We start from the raw sequence: 17,978 nt of genomic DNA, 5'->3' as shown, positions 1-17,978 counted from the left end.
CCACTGACGTCATTGCAGCACATCAAGTGAATGCATTGCTAATTGCATTCCATTGTATTGCAATGCCTTATGGGAAAACTTTAAAATATGGCATGTATATTTGTATATACACATTGGCGTATTAAGTTGCTGTGTGATGAATTTAGTGAGGTAATGCAGTTGCATTGCAGTTGGGACTGTCTAAATGTGAACACTCAGGGACTAAATACACAATGTACACAGTAGTTACTGCAGTGTACTGATGGCAGTATTTCTTTGAGTGAGGCAAATAAAGTAACAGAACGTAACGATTTTTCTCTCGTGTTGGCTGTATTCAAAGCAACATTTCCGCTCCTCAAAGACGGTGATCATTTATCTTTCAAGTTTTCATGTTCAATGCGGTCTAAACCGCCACTACTCACTTGGCACGAGTGAGGCTGCAACGGGCCATGAGATTAGGAGAGTCCTACCAGATCATCTGCAGAGCAATACTACCGTAATGAGAACATCAATCATGCCTGCAGCTGCATGTCTACACGGCACGCCGCAAAACTAAGTGACATATTTAGTCGCCGGGGCCGTTATCCGATACGCACGTGGGCTTGACTTCCCTCATACAGTCAGCCCGCACCTTCACTATCCACTCTGTTTCATCTCCCGTCCTGTTAGTTTATTCACAACCATGTACATGAGCGTATGATGACATGCTGAGCAATATAACGACTTACGAGGTGCTCTCACCTGTCAAGAAGTTGCATCATCTCGTGGTATTTCTGCATGACCAGAACTCCTTGTGCAGATTCCAGGCACCTGGTTCAGAGAGGTTGTTTTCCACACGATTATTTGATATCATTCAGTCATTGAAAAATTGAATTCACGTGATGTCACGTATGTAAATGAATACAATAAGGCTACTTAGTTTGGTTAATAAAAGATGTTCTACTCAGGGATGTTCAAAGTGTGGTGCAAGGGCCCTTTGTGGCCAATGGCTGTTTTTATTGGCACCTGGCACCGTCTAAATATAGAATTTAACAAGAAAATAAAAAAAAAAAAACAATGGCAGCAGCGGCACGGCGGTCGAGTGGTTAGCGTGCAGACCTCACAGCTAGGAGACCAGGGTTCAATTCCACCCTCGGCCATTTCTGTGTGGAGTTTGCATGTTCTCCCCGTGCATGCGTGGGTTTTCTCCGGGTACTCCGGTTTCCTCCCACATTCCAAAAACATGCTAGGTTAATTGGCGACTCCAAATTGTCCATGAATGTGAGTGTGAATGGTTGTTTGTCTACATGTGCCCTGTGATTGGCTGGCGACCAGTCCAGGGTGTACCCCGCCTCTCGCCCGCAGACAGCTGGGATAGGCTCCAGCACCCCCCGCGACCCTCGTGAGGAAAAAGCGGTAGAAAATGAATGAATGAACAATGGCAGCAAAACATTGAAAAATCAGCAGGAACCGTACAAGAATGAATTAAGTTAAAATATTGAAAGGAAAAAAAATTAATAATAAATATGGTAATTGCATGAGAATAATATTTTCAAAAACTAACAAAAGTTGTAATAGTTGGAAAAACTGATAACGTTACATGAATAAAGTCAAAATATCACAAAAGTAAGATGGCATTGTTTTGTTCTTGAAATATACACCGTATAATGTCTTGGAATATGTAGAAAATATCCAAGCGGCCATTGCATCCTTTAATTTTTCAGTATCTCTGTGGAAAAGCTTCGGACACCCCTGTTCTACTGTGGCACCAATACTGTATAGAAAATGTGTGGGCTGCCTAATAATGAAGCTTCACTGACGTGTTTGAATCATTCCTCAAGTCAGTCAAAGCGTGTTTATGTGTTTTAATCTGATGCGTCATTGGTTCCCCTGGAAGGAAAGAAGCAACACTCACGGGTAGGAGAGGTGTGTGAATTTGGAGAAGGATGTCTGGATACGCAGCTGCACCTCCTGGGCCCATCTTAGACACCCAGCTACTGCAGGCATGTTCTTATGCACTGGGGAAGAACCTGCGATATCAGCGTTGTTGTTATGCATAGATCTACTGTATAGTCATGGAAAACAATATGAAAGCTTCACTTTCTTGTTCATTTCAATGCCTGGCAGAACTAATGGTAGCCTTATGTGGACTAGTATAATAATGACAACAAAAATAGCTCATACGAGTTTCATTTTTGGGCAGTACAATACTATAATAGCTATTGATGTAGGAGCATAAGTCATGTTGGTCATTATCAAGAAAACCGTGGAAATCGCTAGTTAATTCGTATGAGCTATTTTTTATTATCATGATATCTGTCCAAACATTTGACATTTGTACAGATATAAAATGTTATATTGTGGCACTCACATGTCTGTGAGGACCAGGCAGCTCTATACTTGCCAGGAGCTAATCAGGAGCTATCGGTGCATTCACAGCAAGCTTTTCAGATCCATTGAAAACAACAGGAGTTTTATGTATACGTAACAGTATAACACCATACTAGTCTCGCTGTGTCAACCTATTAACAATACAAACAACACTAAATTCATCACACAGCAACTTAACACCCCAAAGGTATACCTCAAAAATGTACAAATATGTACCAATAAGTGTTTAAAATAAAAGAGTTCCAACATGTTAAAGTTTTCCCATAATGTATTTTATTTGAGAAAACTAAGTAGCATAAAAAATGGTGAATGGCACTGCAATGCTCTCTCTGTCCACCAGAGGGACAGAGTGAAAGGTTTATCACATTTTTCACACAATTATTGTCTGAGAATACTTCCAAAACCTGGATCCATGTTTGTGTTCCTCCTTGCAGTGCTTAGACAGTACTATCACCAAACTCACCCGGTTCATTTGCAGTCTTGATCTGCGTGTGGTAGAGGTGTTTGCAGCCATCCAGCTCCTTGCCCGACATGCTCACTAAGCGAGGGTATTTGACCATGGCATCTTGTGCAACTAGGGGACGCTCCAGCAAACCACCGAACATATCCACAACCTGCAAGCGTGGAGACCAGACTTTCAAGTGAACGTGTCAAAGAAGGAGATGACGTCCCAATTACCTTGAAGGCGTGCTCTAATCCAGAAGAATCATCAAAAGCCTGACAGAAAATGGCTCCTAGTCGTCGGTCTGTGTCATCCGCCATCAGTTTGAAGTCCCTCACATCTTCCTCAAACTCCTGCCAGGTAGAAAGTACAGTGGGGGGCAGCATAGAAAATGGATGGATGGACGTCATTACCATATAAAGACATATAAACACGTTGTTGGGATGGGGCGTTTGGGTTCATAAAAACATACAGCTACGTCTTTGCTATGCATCCGTCCATTTTCTATGCCACTTATTCTCACTAGGGTGGGGTATGCTGGAGCCTATCCCAGCTGTGTTTGGGCGGGAGGCGGGGTACACCCTGGACTGGTCGCCAGCCAATCACAGGGCACATATAGACAAACAACCATTCACACTCACATTCATACCTATGGACAATTTGGAGTGGCTAATGAAGCTAACATGCTAACATGTTTTTGGATTGGGGGAGGAAAGTGGAGTACAGGGAGATGCCCAAGCGGAGATTCCAGGTGTCCCCAACCACCGTCCACCATCGGGAAACTTTCAGGCATAATTAAAACAAACACTTAAAAATATTAAAAAATATAATAACTTGTAAAGAACTACAGTGAATCAAATTAAAAGGGATATGATATCCATGTTGGTAATTTGGGTCATTATTGTATTCAGAAAATAATATGCTGTTATAAATCCCACAGGTTTTGTATGTTTAATGCAAGCGGTGACATGTCCCACTTTGTGCGATGGTCATGAATGCACCATCTAACATTTTTTCTTTCACCTCATGTTTGCTCCCGGATACTGCTCCCTTGTGGGAATGCAAAACGGTAGGATTTGACACAAGCTTTATAGATGAGACCCCAGGAGTAGAATCCTGTCCATGGGGTCCTTTAATAATATTTGATGTCATATTTCATCCGGTTTCTCCGTTAAAGTAAGCCTCCTATAAAAATGATGGCCTGCTCATAGCTTTGTAAGACGTCATGTTGCAAATTGAATGTATGCATTGTGGTTGTTGCCTTCAGTGACACTAAAACACAATGGTATTGTAAACCACTCCTTACCTTGTTGTTGAGGTCTAAGCAATCCAAGTCATAGACTTTCTCTGTTAAGCTCTTGAAACGGTCTACAAAGCCCTGGTAGAGTAGCTGGACCTGCTGGCTGAGAGCTCCACCTCGATCGCCTCCAATTTCCAGTTTCTCCAGCTTGAGGAAGTCCACTGCTGTCAGAAGAACGTCCTAACCAGGACAAAGTAATGGATAAATAAAAACATTATAGTTCTGAAATCTCGTCAGTTTCAACACGCTTACTTCCATGGACCTGACTCTCTGGATGAAGCGCTCAAGTTCAGAAAAGACCAAAATCGGGGAAAAATCCCAAGGCTTCACCAGGCTCCCGTTCCTCTGGTACTGGCCCAGATTGGCCCTTCGGTCCTTGTAGGTGCTCCTGAAGAGCTCCAGGATATCCAGGCTGGTCTGCACCTTCAGGAGACTTTCAGAAACCTCTCCTTTGAGAAGTTCCTCAGGCACCAAATAAGCCCGAGCCTGTTGTTGGACAGCAGGGACAAGTTGATTGGTCTTCATCTCAAAAGACTTACAGCGGTATTGAATAAAGTATTACTAAAAATAGGCCTCAGTATTTGTACACAGTCTCAGCTAGGGTCCAACCCTTTTCTACACAAAATAAAATGAAAAATAAATAAACAAATCAAGAATAAAGAAAATCAATCAATCAGTAATGAATAAATATAATAATAATAATAATAATAAAACGGCAAATAATAAAAACTTAAGAAACCACATATAGTTGGTGGGTAGACAAATTATTTTTTTTCAGATTAAAATGAACAAAGCATTATTAGAGCCCTGTAGACATGACAAAACACGACTATAGTCACATTTATACTCTTTTTATTTACAACATATTGCGCAACTGCAGGGTCTTGAGACACATGCTAACTCGCAAACTAGAGAGCTAGCAACCTAAATGGTAGCCTTCAAGTTATTTCCTTTAAACTTAAATAGCCAAAAAGTTACCACTTCCACATGGATAGGGAGGATAACTATTAACAGTTATTTAACCTTTAACATGAACATTAATCACACTGACAGTTGTTGATAGTAAGCCTCTATGCAAAAATGTAGATCCTTCTTTGAAAATCATATGATTCATTTTCATTCATTAATTCATTTTTACCGCTTATCCTTATGCTGGAGCCTATCCCAGCCGTCTTCGGGTGAGACTGGTGGCAATATCGGTACAGTAATAATAAATAGTCCATGGTATTATATTTGTAAATGAAATATTTTCATATATGTTTTAGTTGTTTATGTCGTGGTGCAGTTGTTTACATATTGGAGATGCCACAAAAGCAAAAAAGTTCAGCAGAGTGAAAGTTGTGCTTGAAATTAATCTTTCACAAAAAGCTGGTTTTGTCCTTTAGTTGGGAGGCAATATTTTCCTGATATTTTCCTGTGGTATGTTGGATAACTGCAGTTATTAGTTATAACTGCAGTTATTAGCGAGATGTTGCAATGACTGATGGGTCAGATAGCAGGGATATAATATTGTGTGTTACAATTAAGGATCGACCGAGGAGCAGTCATCACAACGATGCTAAATAAACTTAAACTACAACAGAAATGTTTTGCACATGGTTGAATATTTATTCCTTTTAAAGTTGATAATGGCGTTTATATGTGTGTTTAAGAAAGCTGAATCATACTGTGTTCAGTGTTTACATTTCAATAAATATTTGTTTAAACATGAGACCTGTAATATTTGTTATCATTGTAATTTTTTCATGTACTAAATTGAGGGAGAAAAAAGCAGTATCGGCCACAAATATCGGCCCAAGCAAAATCGGCCATCGGCTAAGGGTGATGGAAAAAAATCGGTATCGGCATCGACCCCAAAAAAACCATATCGGTCCATCCCTAGTTCCCCAAAAGTGACAGACAGCACCTTAATTTGTCTTCACCGCATGGTGGTGACAATCAGGCTAGGGCTTCATTAGACTTGTGTTTCTGTGTTTTTTACACCAAGTGGCTGGCAGCCTGAGGATCCAACACCTCCGAGGTGTTTTCACACAACACTCTGTGACTGTCGCTATTTCCAAAATCAGAACTTGTCACTTGTCATTTTTCCTGGCACAAAAACGGCTTCATCAACCCGTCATTTGGACAAATATCTACATCCTGGACTGGTGGCCAGCCAATCACAGGGCACATATAGACAAACAACCATTCACACTCACATTCATACCTAAGGACAATTTGGAGTCGCTAATTAACCTAACATGTTTTTGGAATGTGGGAGGAAACCGGAGTACCCAGAGAAAACCCATGCATGCACGGGGAGAACATGCAAACTCCACACAGAGATGGCCGAGGGTGGAATTGAACCCTGGTCTCCTGGCTGTGAGGTCTGTGTGCTAACCACTAGACCGCCGTGCTACCCGAAAGTCAATCATTCATTCATTCATTCATTTTGTACCGCTTTTTCCTCACGAGGGTTGCGGGGGTGCTGGAGCCTATCCCAGCTGTCTTCGGGCGAGAGGCGGGGTACACCCTGGACTGGTCGCCAGCCAATCACAAGGCACATATAGACAAACAACCATTCACACTCACATTCATACCTATGGACAATTTGGAGTGGCCAATTAACCTAGCATGTTTTTGGAATGTGGGAGGAAACCGGAGTACCCGGAGAAAACCCACGCATGCACGGGGAGAACATGCAAACTCCACACAGAGATGGCCGAGGGTGGAATTGAACCCTGGTCTCCTAGCTGCGTGCTAACCATTCGACCGCCGTGCGGCCCGAAAGTCAACCAGACTAGTTAAATCCACAATCAGTGACGCTAACCAAGGTACCCGAGTACCCGTGTACACACACATGTGGAAACGTGAGCCAGGAAGCAAACCACATCTGACCTGTTGAGTGAAGACATCGCAGATCTCTTGCAGAAGAACAATGATTCGTGCTGGGGTGTTGTAGTATCCGGAGTTGGCCCACACGAGACACACAGTGTGCATGATTGGCCCTATTTGACCTTTGACCTCAGAAAACTCCTTATTCCCCAAATCGTCCAAGAGTGGCTGGAGTGGCGTCAAGTAGGTGCAGATGTCCTTTGCTTCCTCCAAAGCTGTCACGTACATTATTGATGTCATTTTTTTACAGTCTTTAAAACTCCCAACCAGGAAGAAACCAGCCTCACTGTCGCTATTAAACTTTCACACTATTGTCGTGCTGTGTAATTACCTGCAAGGACGTCCTGTAGGATGTTTTGAAAAGCTGGTGAATAGCTGCTCTCCACGGCATCCAGCAGAGTCTTCATTTTGTTCCCTTTGTGTGATGTTAACTGGGAGTAAATGCACTCCAAGTCAGCCCGTCTTAAAGGAGAAAATAGATGGAGAGCATGTGTCTGATGTTCATCATTGACCATTACAAATATTTCTACAGGCCTTTAGAAAGGAAACCATTGTGTGCTGAACCATTAACATTAGAATTACCTCATTAGTTCAGTTGCCTTCATTTGGTAAGTAAACAACCATTCAAGCTGTCAACTGTACAGTAATGTACAGGAATGTACAGTAAACACTGTGGAGACTTGTTGCACATGTTTAGATGGTGGACTAACATCTTGAGCCTTCTCTATCGCTGCCCCCACCCTCTGGAACTCTTTGCCCCATTCACTCCGTGCTTGCCCTGACCTTCCCACCTTCAAAAAACAACTCAAAACCCACCTCTTTAAATCTGTTTTTAATGTCTAACTTTTTATATCTGACTGCTGTGCCACGCCCCGCTTTTACTCATCTTTTAACTGTGTATTAACCAATGAATGTTGTATCTTCTATTCTGTTTACTTGCTTTATTCAACTTCATTCTTCTGTAAAGTGTCTTTGAGTATTTTGAAAAGCGCTATACAAATAAAATGTATTATTATTATTATTATTATTATTGTATAAACGCATGGATGGCAAATTTCACCCAAACAGAACATCACTTTTTCCACTTTTCTGAACTAATCATGTAGTTACAATGTTGTATTCTCATGTTAAAGGTATACTACCGCTCAAAAGTTTGGGATCACTTGCAAATTTTCCAAAGAAAAACATTTTCATGCATTTCACAAACAATTTTTTTCTATTTCACAAACATTTTTATTCATTTCACAAACAATGAAAATGAATCAAATGATTTTCAAAGAAGGATCTACATTTTTGCATAGAGACCTACTATCAACAACTGTCAATCTTCTGGTATGGCTGCTAATCCAAGTTAATCATTTTATAAGGATAAAATATGACTAGAAAAGCCATCTAAAAATCTAAACTAAAACTAAAATCTCTTACCATTCTGTTAACTACTCCCTTCAGAGAGCAGCACAAACTGGGTCTAACAAGGACAGAAAAACGCTGCACAACTATGCAAGAATACAAATATCTGAGAGTAATGCCTCACAGATCGTCCTGGCAGCCGTCAATCACCAGTGTCAGTATCAGTAGTGAAGCGCCGACTTCAGGATTGCCAAAAAAAAAGCCGTATCTCAGACTGGCCCAAAAAAATGTCCTTGTTATCCCAAACTTTTGAGCGGTAGTATACATACTGTAACCATGTAGTAACAGGTTCATTCATATTCACATTGGTAACATGGAATACTGTATTTTGCTGTATTTTGGAAGCATTAGTAGACCTCCTGTGTGTTCCACTCAACTAAATCCAATGGGCAACATCTTGGGATGGATGTCAAGGGAAGTTTACAGAAATGGACATCAGTTCCAGACAGTGGATGGCCTCTGTGAAGCTATCTCTAGCACCTGGATCAACATTCCCACTAACCTGGACACACTGGACACACTTGACTTGCACGCAGTCTTTGCAATGCATGGTTTACTCAAAGGAGTTTTATTTCACTGCCATTTCTTCTTGTTCCATTACTAGCAGAAGCTCCTTAAGACCCAAAACTGTAAATTATTGCCATTTTTCAACTGTCCTTATAGTTTTGATAAGGAGTGTATGACACATCGGAAAAAAAACGTGTTATAAAATCCTGCCAAATGTGTTTGTTCAAGTTACCAGTGGATATTTGGTGTGCAGGGTAACAAATGGGCTGACCTGGTCTTCCAGTAGAGAAGCTCTGTGTGCGGTGTAGGGGTTTTGCCTTCAGGTAACGCCTCTGTGGGGTCTTGTCTCACTACGGCATGGATCTGATGGCTCCACTCAATCACTGCTGACTCCAAGGAGTGGATGATGCTCGTATCGACTGGTTCTCCCCTGTGAAATGTCCCCACATTCAATGTACCAATGTATCCGTGTGCATGCCCAGACACAAAAAAGAACAGTAGGGGGAATATTGGCGCAGTGCAGTAATCCAACATAATAACGTCCCCAAACACCTCTCAGAAGAACACTGCTCTAAAGGTGATGGACTGGGCTAGAATGTACCCACTACACCCTGTTAGCGTCTTTGGGGCAACCTCAAACGGAAGAAAATGATGTGAAATATATACGGTATCAATAAGAAATGAAAGGGGTCAATGAACATTTATTGTTCTTTACTAATTCATTCATTTTCTACTGCTAATCCTCACGAGAGTCGCAGGTGTGCTGGAGCCTATCCCAGGTTGTCTTCGGGTGAGAGGCGGGGTACACCCTGGACTGGTGGCCAGCCAATCACAGAAGTTGTTCATTCATTCATTCATTTTCTACCACTTTTCCTCACGAGGGTCACGGAGGGTGCTGGAGCCTATCCCAGCTGTCTTTGGGCGAGAAGCGGGGTCCACCCTGGACTGGTGGCCAGCCAATCACAGAAGTTGTTCATTCATTCATTCATTCATTTTCTACCACTTTTCCTCGCGAGGGTCACGGAGGGTGCTGGAGCCTATCCCAGCTGTCTTCGGGCGAGAGGCGGGGTACACCCTGGACTGGTCGCCAGCCAATCACAGGGCACATATAGACAAACAACCATTCACACTCACATTCATACCTATGGATAATTTGGAGTCATCAATGAAGCTAACATGTTTTTGGAATAGGGAAGGAAGCCGGATTCCCCGGAGAAAACCACAAAATTGTCCACAGGGTTATTCCCGTAAAAGGAATGATGCCCAGACAGGGGCACAGTGCTGGTAGCTGTTATGTTCAATGACCAGTAGCAGTGTCTAAGTGCAGGTATTGAAGGATAATATCCCACATTACCTTTTGTTTGTCTCCAAGGAAGCTTTTTCCGCTCCCTCCAAACCGAAAGGAAGTGACAGAAGCGTCTTGCCTTGCACTTGGCCAGACACCACAAACACATGGCTCTTGAGGGAGTGGATGAGGTGTCTGACATCCCGGGACACCACCTGAGGCCATTCGGTGTGATTCCTGCTGTTGCAAAGCAAAGGGGCCACAACCTGGATAAGGGGAGCAAAGGTAAAAGCAAAGGTAATTACGCACTACAATGCACTATATCGGGCACTACAATGACGTCAGCCTCCCTCTGGGCTCTGTGCTATGGGCTCCTCTGGCTCCCCCTGGTGGACAAAGGTACCATTTCCAATGAACTGCTCTTCTGGCAGCAAGCATTAGGCATAGATGTTAAAATAGCTGCTGTTTTTTTTTATTTTAAACTCTTATTGGTACATGTAATGTATATTTCCTTTAGAGTGTTAAGTTACAGCATGATGAATTTAATATTGTTCCTAAGAAGAAAGTCTGACTGTTAGAGTTAGGTCCATAAATATTTGGACGGACACAAAGTTTTTCCAATTTTGGTACTGTACACTACCACAATGTATTTGAAATGACACAGTTCAGATGTAGTTCAAGTGCAGACTTTCAGCTTTAATTTGCCGGGTTTAACTATGGTACTATGGTACCCATTAAGTCATTGTATGGTCATATCACCTCGTATTTCGGTACGAGGTGCCTTATTTAAAAAAAAAACTTAAACTATATTATGGAAAGCAGGAAGTGAACAAATGTAACAGTTACTGATTGTAAAAGTACCAGATGGAGGGGTAGGATTTACCATTACCATTACCATTACCATTACCATGAAAGAAACAGATAAGGAATATTTGACGTTACTTTCGCCTTCACTGAAGACGTGATTCTTGACGTGACCGTCAACAAAGACAAGACGTGGCAGCAAGATCAACCACCGCCACCTTCCTGTTTTGCCATGAGTTATTTTTTGAATTCAATACTCAACTGAAAAACGCAGCCAAAGAAAATTGAAGGTGAGAAACATTATGGAAGTCAAAAAGGAAGTCATGACATAACAGGAAGATGGTCCATCCTGTCTTTATCTTTTTATTTTTCTACACAAAATAAGATGAAAAATAAATAAACAAATCAAGAATAAATAAAAATTAATCAATCAGTAATAAATAAAGAAATATAATAATAATAATAATAATAAAACGGCAAATAATAAAAACTTAAGAAACCACATATAGTTGGTGGGTAGACAAATTATTTCTTTCAGATTAAAATGAACAAAGCATTATTAGAGCCCTGTAGACATGACAAAACACGACTATAATCACATTTATACTCTTTTTATTTACAACATATTGCGCAACTGCAGGGTCTTGAGACACATGCTAACTCGCAAACTAGAGAGCTCGCGACCTAAACGGTAGCCTTCAAGTTATTTCCTTTGAACTTAAATAGCCAAAAACTTACCACTTCCACACGGATAGGGAGGATACCTATTAAGATTATTATTTAACCTTTAACATGAACATTAATCAAACGTAATATTTTTTTCTGGGTACATGATACCATACAGCATCCATATCAAACTTGCGCGGGCCGCACTAACATTAAACTTTCAAATTAGTGTCCTGCGGGCCACATTTGGTATTCTACTCGACTCTATACTACAAGTAATAGTAGTTCATGAAAACCCTTTACCTCGTCAACCAGAGCAGATAAGTGGTCCAGCGGCGCGTAGGACAGGTCCCCAGAGACCAGGTCTTCCCGCATTCCGCCAGGGCTGAGCGCCGTGCTCCTTGTCTTCAGAAAGTAGACCGCCTTGGTTCTGGTGGACTGGAAGGTGAATCCAGCGGCGGGCTGCAGGAGTCCAGCGGCGGTCACAGACACCACTAAGCTCCCCTGTCCCGGTGAGTCCAGAAAGTCCTGCAGGATCCGCAAGTTCTCCTCGCAGGATACACACTTTTTCCAGAGTTCATGTTTGACTTGAAGAGTCCTCAGCACGTAATCCTCGATATAATCCAGTCGGCGGTCTTCAGCGTGGGACTCGTCCATGTCCGCCTGAGGGGCTTGCTGTGTCACAATGTCCCCATAAGTCCCTATAGACACGCAGTGTTTGCATTAATGAGGCTGTTGTCATGGAGATGACTCTGTTTGTCCATCACCTGCTCAGAGACAGCCATTGTTGTCCTCGGGATTGCAGTTTGAACTTTGTTAGGAGAAAGGGGTGTTGCCACACTTTCCAGTGCACTAAGGCCGGTGCCGTGGGAGGGTGTAATGAGCGTGAGTGGGTTGCCAGGCTGAGGGCTTCAAACACACCAATCTGTATGAGTTACCTACAAAATTAAAACAAAAAATGCATTCAATAAAGTGATGCACCATAAAATGAAAGGGTGCAAATTTGACACTTTAATATACTTTACTTTACTATTATACTTTACTTTACTTTATTATATTTTGGAAAGCAACACATGTAGCTATGCAAAAAAGATTTCCATATTTGAAGACAAAACTTCAGTGGGTGCAGAACATGAGTTCAGCCTTGTCGCGTTTCCGCCCGGACGCATTTCATTACGGCACGGAACAGACGAGAGCGGCCTGTTTCGTGGAGGAGCTGTCAATTAAACCGTGTCTGCATGAACTGCAAATGGTAGGTAAGTTTTCCATGATTACTTCCGGTCAGGTTTTCTCAGTATTGTTGACTTCTGGCAAGTTAAGTCAGGTCAAAATTGGTTGATATAGCTCTTAATCTCTAACCAGCCTCAAAGGGTTTGACAAGCAGGTAGCAACAGACAATACCCCCCCTCCCCCTCCCTCCCAATCACCCTGCTGCCACCCCGCTGGCAAACAGCATCAAGGCCTTGTTATCCCCATGTCAGTGAATGTCTCACCTTGGGTGACCCAATGAAAAATGTCTGAAAACTTAACTCTTGGCGATTTATTTCCCCATTTGTGCTGTTTTTTTTTACAACTTCCTCCTTAAATCATCTTTAGTGGTGTCAAAAGATCTTGTGGGATTAAAACCCGACTTCTCGTGGCTACTAGTCCCGGGACAAGGATAAATTAATTCATCAATGACAGTAGATGAAAACCAACTTTGTGTGGAATTAAAGTTTCTTTCCTCACAGTTCAATAGTTAGGACTAAAGTTGTGGCCCCTAGCATTACATTACATGTACCAATAAGCGAGCTAAGACCATGACAAGTGATGTTCGATGTTGTAGACCACAGCATCAGGTCTAGCATCCGATCTGAAGGGGATGCCGATTTCCCTTGGGAGATGGATCTGCTTTCCAAGATGGCTCCCATTTTCCACTGGGCATTAGCAGTTTGAAGTCGAGTCTCTAAATGGGGTTAGTTCCAGATTCTCCCTGCTTAGTGTAGGAAGTGTCTTTTAGTAGCTCACTGGTGGCCTCTTGTGCTTTACTTCTTGATGTGTCTTCTCCAACACCTCCACCAGCTTCCTAAGCACCTCATCGTGCCGCCATCTTAACCAGCCCTGCTCCACATCTGCATAAGCACAAGCTGAAAGGATGCATTGGAGGTTCCATGGACAGGCAGGCGTGTCGACTGCTGAGCCATCGATGGAGGCTACGAGGGACTTCGCAAATGAGAAAGGCTAGTGCCCCCCCCCCCCCCCCCCCCCCCCCCAGGGAACCTCTTTGTGCACAGCATATGTTATCAATGTGTGTGAAGAAAACAACAAAATGCGAGTGATATCAAGTCTTTGTGGGATAGCAACACCCAAATAGCTAAGGCAACCAAACTAAAATAAGCATCACGGTTAAAACTTTACAGCCTATTATTAGTCCAAAAATATGCATATTGAAGCACATCATAAGTATTATATGCCAGATGAAACATTACCACCATACAGGTTGAACCAGGAAGACCACCATTCCACTTGTGACTGCAGTATTCTACATTGGCCACTTGATGTCAGTAGAGAAGCACCAGGCTGAATAACAGACTTATTGCAATTTTCAATTATGGCACATTAATAATAATAATAATGATAATAATAATAATAAAGGCAATGTTGGAGCTGAAGGCCCTTCACCTCCTGTCCACCTCCCATTCTGCTCTCCTACAGGCTAAAGTGTTTTACGTGGCATATTGTATCTGATTAATGCTACTATGTTGGGTAATAGGAGTGTAGAGGTAACTGTAGGGGTGTTAATGCATGTCTGCGGGGCTCTAATCAGGGGCTCTAATCATGTTAAAGAGTTTGTTTAGACAATGGTAAACAGCTTTTCCATGCCATAACTGAAAATATTTCATATATATGTATAAAGACTGTAATGACTTGTCATTCAAGTCCTTTGAGAAATGTGGCTCTCACCGTATTAGTATGGATCCTTTTTGGACCCTATATGGACCCCATATGGATCCTATATGAACCCCATATGGATCGTATATGGACCCTATATGGATCGGATCGTATATGGATCCCATATTGATCCTATTTGGTCCTATATGGATTCTATATGGACCCGATATGGATCAGATCTTATATGGATCATATATGGACCCCATATGGATCCTATATGGATCCTATATGAACCCCTTATGGATCCTATATGGACACTATATGGATCGGATCCTATACATATGGATCCTATATGGACCCTATATGGATCCTATATTTCCAGGTTCCTGTACTACACGGATAATGACAGTAAAAAACATATTTGATTGAACTTCTTTTCTTCCTTCTTATTTCCTTCAAGCCGACATAAATAAAGACACAAACCGTTTGCTGTCTATACGTAAATTACTTTAACTCCAGTCATTTTCTGACAAAGAAGATTTTACTACATTTATTTTTCTTTATGATGTGTTGATGTGTAATGCATGCAAGACAGGTGATGGCATAATCACTATAATGCAGAAGCCCTGCTTAACTGCCGTCAGTCACCACAAGAGGGTGCTGCAGTGCAGCCAATGAACACCAGCTCCTGTTCCTGTGAGACGGCACAGCAACTTCAGTAATACTCATCAACCCAGCCAACTGTGTGGCCCCTTTTCATTTATTAAAACAAGTAACTTCAGCAACCAGCCTTTGAGTGCTGGACAACAGGAAGAAAATGTGAAAGGTTTTGCATCTGTTTTGCACTGGTCCACATTTCTCCAAGGTCAGAAGTTGCAACGTGCCAGCTCATTCCTGGCAGAGCTGGCTAACCAAGAAAGTCTGGAGGAAACGCTACAGCTCAACAGAGCGAGCATCTGCTTGCTTGGAGTGATGGCACTTCAGTTCTTGGTTCTACCAAGCCCCAACAGCCATGCTGTGGTCATGCTGGTGGAAAAGATGTTATACTTACTACTGTTGAGCGGAGGGATTCAAACATCCCACAGCCTTTATTCGTGTACGATCGTATTTATATGCTGTTACGGCACTTTTATATGTAACAAATTTTCCTGTTGATTTACAGTACAGTTTCAAACTGTTATTCTACAGTGTGCCACCGTGATCAACAACAACAGTTTATTACTGTCAAAGTATTACAGTACTGTGCTGTAAAGAATATAAACATTACAGTAATATATGTTATTTTACAGTTCCTACATCATTCTCAATTAACAACTTCCTACTGTAAAATTACACTACAACAAATTTCCTGTTAAATTACAGAGAATTTACAAAGAATATAAATCACACAAATGTTTATTTCAACGGGCAGTGTCAACATGAATACTGCTACTGTAAAATACAATAAGAATAATCAAAGAAACTAAAAACGGTTAGATGTCCCCAGATAAACAAACTAAATCAATTCTTCAAATGCATGTAAGAGACCTTACCAGACATGAAAACACAACAAAACTGTTTCCATACTATTCCTTTACATCAGGGGTCTCAAACACGCGGTCCCGCAGGACACTAGTTTGAAGCCCCCGCCTTGATATGAAAGTTTAATGTTAGTGCGGCCCGCGCAAGTTTGATATGGATGCTGTATGGTATCATGTACCCAGAAAAAATTATTACGTTTGATTAATGTTCATGTTAAAGGTTAAATAACTCTTAATAGTTATCCTTCCTATCTGTGTGGAAGTGGTAAGTTTTTGGCTATTTAAGTTTAAAGGAAATAACTTGAAGGCTACCGTTTAGGTCGCTAGCTCTCTAGTTTGCGAGTTAGCATGTGTCTCAAGACCCTGCAGTTGCGCAATATGTTGTAAATAAAAAGAGTATAAATGTGACTATAGTCGTGTTTTGTCATGTCTACAGGGCTCTAATAATGCTTTGTTCATTTTAATCTGAAAAAAATAATTTGTCTACTCAGCAACTATATGTGGTTTCTTAAGTTTTTATTATTTGCCGTTTTATTATTATTATATTTATTTATTTATTACTGATTGATTGATTTATTACTGATTGATTGATTTTCTTTTCAGTGGAATGTTTTATCAGAGGTTTTCTTGTAGAAAATCAAAACCAAAGCAAAGTTTATTCATTTTTCTGTTTTTAATAAATCGTTTTTTTTGTTGGTTTTTTTTTGAAAACCTGATGCAGCCCAGTCTCGCCCAGACCCTAGCTCCAGTGGCCCCCAAGTAAATTGAGTTTGAGACCCCTGCTTTACATGGTCTTTCCAAGACCACTGTGAAAATACACACCAGTAAGAACTTGATGAAAATATTCATCAATTGCAAACATTAATGAAGAAAACTGTAGGAATGTTGGTGTTTTTCCAACTAGTCCTGTGAGGTACACATATGTTCTATCAAAAAGCAGTTATATATACAGAACATCAATTTACTGCCATGTATGGAAATATACAGCATCTCAGTAAGAACTTATATAACTTAAATATGCATCAATGGCAACATTTTGGGGAAAAGACCGGTTATGACCTCGGCTTTAGGAGGATGCGTCTTTTATTTGGTGTACATAAAATGCAACAAGTAGGAAGGATAGCCACTGGAGATGTAAAGGGATCCATTTTCTTTTGAAGACATAGTCAGGTAAGTCGACCCTAACAATAAAAGAAAAGGACTGAGGTACAGTAAGCAAGTATTTATACTGCATTGCTATACGAGATCGCCAGCTCTGTGCTGACATGGAGAGGACTTGAGGACAACCTGAAGCTGCTGATGATGTGCATGAGTGTGTTTGAGGAATCTGGTGACTAACCCGGACTTACAGGAATAATCCTAAATGATGCTTTACGCCTTGCCAAAAATAGTCGCATCAATCATACCTGACTTGGTGGATTAGGTTGGGTCAGGCCACGTAAAACCCATGGAAGGGCAATTCCTTGTCATAAAAGTGGCAATGCTCCAATCGCAGCCTGCACAGGAAGTGGAGAACACACCAAGCTGCAACAAGTTATTTCTGGGTCCAATCAGGGATGTCCAAAGTGTGGCTGGGGGGCAGCACCTTGTTTTTTTATTGGCCTGAAACCTATTCTACAGATAAGAACACCAAATAGTCCACTTCCCCAAAGAACTAAGAATGCTAACAGGACTAGTCGAATCTCATTTGTCACATTTTGTCCACAATCGACTAATCGATCAAGCCGAAGATTGTTTTTTGTTTTTTTTTACATGACATTTTTGTACGATTAGACGGTGACGTTGATAATCGAATCAGATTCCTCCCAATCGAATCGTCAGTTGTTCCATCTCCATCAAGAGCCATCTCCAACACATCCATCTAATCGGCCAATCGTCATGCAGAACCTCACCGTAAAGCACTGGTGTTGGGGGCCTGAATTGCACTCAATGCATGTAATGCTTCCTGTT

At 41.5% G+C, this 17,978-nt stretch overlaps 2 protein-coding genes across 5 annotated transcripts in view; one reads left to right on the top strand and one right to left on the bottom strand.

Annotated features, from left to right (window-relative positions):
* dnah9 (dynein, axonemal, heavy chain 9) overlaps positions 1-12,443 on the bottom strand; it is a 176,516-nt gene extending 164,073 nt beyond the window's left edge. Inside the window, exons 1-11 of the mRNA XM_058060982.1 lie at positions 11,941-12,443; positions 10,237-10,433; positions 9,154-9,312; positions 7,297-7,427; positions 6,969-7,180; positions 4,344-4,577; positions 4,098-4,271; positions 3,028-3,144; positions 2,813-2,963; positions 1,874-1,988; positions 721-789 (exon numbers count right to left, since the gene is read on the bottom strand). Coding sequence (XP_057916965.1) covers positions 721-789; positions 1,874-1,988; positions 2,813-2,963; positions 3,028-3,144; positions 4,098-4,271; positions 4,344-4,577; positions 6,969-7,180; positions 7,297-7,427; positions 9,154-9,312; positions 10,237-10,433; positions 11,941-12,294 — 1,913 coding nt within the window. The 5' untranslated portion in view covers positions 12,295-12,443. The remainder of the gene's footprint in view (positions 1-720; positions 790-1,873; positions 1,989-2,812; positions 2,964-3,027; positions 3,145-4,097; positions 4,272-4,343; positions 4,578-6,968; positions 7,181-7,296; positions 7,428-9,153; positions 9,313-10,236; positions 10,434-11,940) is intronic.
* A 361-nt stretch (positions 12,444-12,804) lies between these two features.
* Positions 12,805-17,978, top strand: part of myocd (myocardin) — a 118,139-nt gene continuing 112,965 nt past the window's right edge. For 2 of the 4 annotated variants that reach the window (XM_058061385.1, XM_058061382.1), the window contains exons 1-2: positions 12,806-12,893; positions 13,699-13,856. In XM_058061385.1, coding sequence (XP_057917368.1) covers positions 13,772-13,856 — 85 coding nt within the window. In that variant the 5' untranslated portion in view covers positions 12,806-12,893; positions 13,699-13,771. Of the gene's footprint in view, positions 12,894-13,462; positions 13,592-13,698; positions 13,857-17,978 lie in introns of all 4 variants that reach the window. The other 2 variants (XM_058061383.1, XM_058061384.1) reach the window with 2 other exon arrangements.

Source organism: Doryrhamphus excisus, chromosome 22 (genome assembly GCF_030265055.1).
Source record: "Doryrhamphus excisus isolate RoL2022-K1 chromosome 22, RoL_Dexc_1.0, whole genome shotgun sequence".
NCBI lineage: Eukaryota > Metazoa > Chordata > Actinopteri > Syngnathiformes > Syngnathidae > Doryrhamphus > Doryrhamphus excisus.
Note: the sequence above shows the minus strand (reverse complement) of the source record. Positions and strands in the feature narration are given on the sequence as shown.